Source organism: Triticum dicoccoides, chromosome 3B (assembly GCF_002162155.2).
Source record: "Triticum dicoccoides isolate Atlit2015 ecotype Zavitan chromosome 3B, WEW_v2.0, whole genome shotgun sequence".
Taxonomy (NCBI): Eukaryota; Viridiplantae; Streptophyta; class Magnoliopsida; order Poales; family Poaceae; genus Triticum; species Triticum dicoccoides.
Window position 1 is genome coordinate 8,445,501 of NC_041385.1, and position 2,548 is coordinate 8,448,048.

The 2,548-nt window shown below is 45.6% G+C and overlaps 1 protein-coding gene across 1 annotated transcript; it reads left to right on the top strand.

Annotated features, from left to right (window-relative positions):
• The first annotated feature begins 266 nt into the window (after positions 1-266).
• On the top strand, positions 267-2,284 carry LOC119280467. Its single transcript, XM_037561302.1, has 2 exons — positions 267-1,387; positions 2,205-2,284. Exons 1-2 carry the CDS (start codon positions 487-489, stop codon positions 2,243-2,245), a joined length of 942 nt encoding a protein of 313 aa, XP_037417199.1. The 5' UTR covers positions 267-486; the 3' UTR covers positions 2,246-2,284.
• The last annotated feature ends 264 nt before the right edge of the window (positions 2,285-2,548 follow it).

The following is a 2,548-nucleotide window of genomic DNA, read 5'->3' on the forward strand; positions in this document are numbered from 1 at the left end:
TCAGCCTGGCCCAACAAAAAAATCGACTCAACTGAACCAACTCCGTCCGTGTGTTCCTCTGGCTGGCGCCCCAATGAGCGCCATCCAGGATGCCGCCGGGATGGCCCCTCTCCGCCGCTGCAGCCCCAGCCTGCGCCTCCATCCCCAGGTCCACGCGATCGAGCAAGGAACCGGACTGGCTGGCCGGCGCAGCACACGCCCCCGTCCTGAAAACGACGGCACTGAGGAGGGCGCCGGAGTGATCCGCCACGGCATCTCACCGACAGCGCTGGCGTCGCCGCTTGAAGACGACGATCTCCTCAGGAAATCCTCCTCCGTCTCACGCCGCAGCCCTCCTCTCTTCCACGCGCCTCCGCCGTCTGCAAGCGGTGGCGATGCACCGTCACCGTCCCCAGCTTCCATCGTGGCTTCTGTGCACACCTCAGGAAGCCGCCCCTCCTCAGTTTCTTCGAGAACGGCGCGGATGGCATCGTGTTCAAATCCGTCATGGACCCTCCCAACCGTATCCCTCCTCAGCGCTTCAAACCGCGTCTCCACGGCGTTGACAGCGACAACCGCTCGAGGGTCCGACAGCTTGGGTGCCGCCACGGTCGTGTTCTCATCATGCTCTCGCTGCAGCAGGAGCTTATTGTCATTGCCCCCATGAACGGCGAGGAGTGCCGTGTGTCCATTCCACTGGAGTTCAATAAACGCTATGTCAATGGGGCGGTGCTCTGTGCTGCTACTGATCACGCCCATGTGCACGGAAACTGCCACTTGAGCCCATTCAAGGTGATCTTGCTATCCACGAGCACCTACTATAGTGGTCCACAACTCATCTTAGCATCTGTTTACTCTTCGAAGGCTGGCATATGGGGCGACGTCATCTCAACTCCGACTCCATGTGAGCTTCCTGGTGGCGGTACTCATGGGTCACTAGTTGGTAATGCACTTTACTGGTTGTGTAGAGATTACATGATTGAGTTTGATTTGGATAGGCACATCCTAGCTTTGATCAGTGCCCCTCCCACTATAAATGAGTCACGTCACTTTTTTGACATGCGTGAGGTCATCCAGATCATGGATGGCGCTGTTGGTATCGCCATATTGTCTCACTATTACCATAACATTCAAATGTGGCAAAGGAAGGTTAATTGTCAGGGTGCTACCAAATGGGAGTTGTGGAAGACCATTGACATGCATAACATTGATGGGATCCCCCCTGGGGTTGAAGGAGTGAGGCCAGGGTTGTTATTTAGACTGAGATATGCTGAGGATACTGATGAGATATTTCTATATGTGGGCCATAATGTCTATATGGTTCAACTTAAGTCAATGCAATCGAAGAAACTTTGTGAAAGCGGTTGTGTTAGTGCTCATCATTCTTTCAAGAGTTTCTGTATGCCAGGTGATTGTTCTTCATTAGTCCTCACACGTAGTAGTAACCTAGTTATGTTCTTAAAGGGATGATCGAATACCTTTGCTATGTAGACAAACTTAAAACAATACTCTTTCATTTCATATAGCTGCACATTGTGTTGTCATTCAATATATTTGTCTTCATCCTTGGGAGATAACATATCAAATATCATATGAAATGAGCAACAATGTGAATTCAAATGTCAACTGGTGAACTCATTCGGCATGTTCGGAACCTTAGCTAGCTATATTCTTTTATCTAGTACTTTTAATCTTTCTGGTTTTCTTAACTCAATAAAACAACTTTCGTTGAAAGTGTACCTTCCGGAATAGTAGTTTTCCTTGTCACTTGCTCAATACTGTCATGCAAGTGAATGGTAGATCTATACCACTTTTTTCCGTGTTTGTTATCTCTAATCATTCTCTATTTATTTAGTTTGAATACTCAAGATCACTTTCTCGGTAATGTTTATGAGTTTTGGCACCTTTTTTTGTATTCTTGACCTGAGGGGGGTTGAGTATACATGAGATAAATTATAGGCAGTGTATCGCTTTCTTATGAGCTAAATTTTAGGTAGCTATGTATACTTCTTTTAAGAATATCCCTTGCAAAATGCAACATATATGGTTTTATCTGTTGACAGTATGAGTAGAGTAGCGAGCTATAAAACATAAATACAAAAGTGAGTTGTTTTTTATGTTTGTCAATTCATCAATGTAACAGACGACTCACTGTTGCCTTTTCATATCCATTTGTCTTTCTTTTTTCTTGGGAATTTTATTAAATGCATGCCTTATGCTTGTAGGCACAACCATTGTTGGTGGATGTGATGGATCCCATACATAGGATGACTTTCTGTTTTGTTGTGCTGAATGGTTCACCAGGTAAGAAGGATTTTTTGAATATACTTTGTGAGATTTGAACTGATTGATTTTTTCTTTGGAAAGTATCTGGCGGACACTATGGTTAGCATGCACCCATCCTCAAACTACTGTCCTTTCGGCTTATAGCGATTCACACATGGTAATAACACAGACAAGCAATTAAAATGGTGGTGATGCCAAGAAAAGTAACTCCTTTTTGGCCATTAATGATATCCAGATGATTCAAATGTTGTATGCCCGAAGTTCTCTCTTGGTTTAGCTGTTC

Coding starts and splice junctions, on each gene's coding strand:
- LOC119280467 (XM_037561302.1), top strand. CDS start 487: ATGGACCCTCCCAACCGTATCCCTCCTCAGCGCTTCAAACCGCGTCTC. Junction 1,388..2,204: donor CAAGAGTTTCTGTATGCCAG/GTGATTGTTCTT, acceptor TTATGCTTGTAG/GCACAACCATTGTTGGTGGA.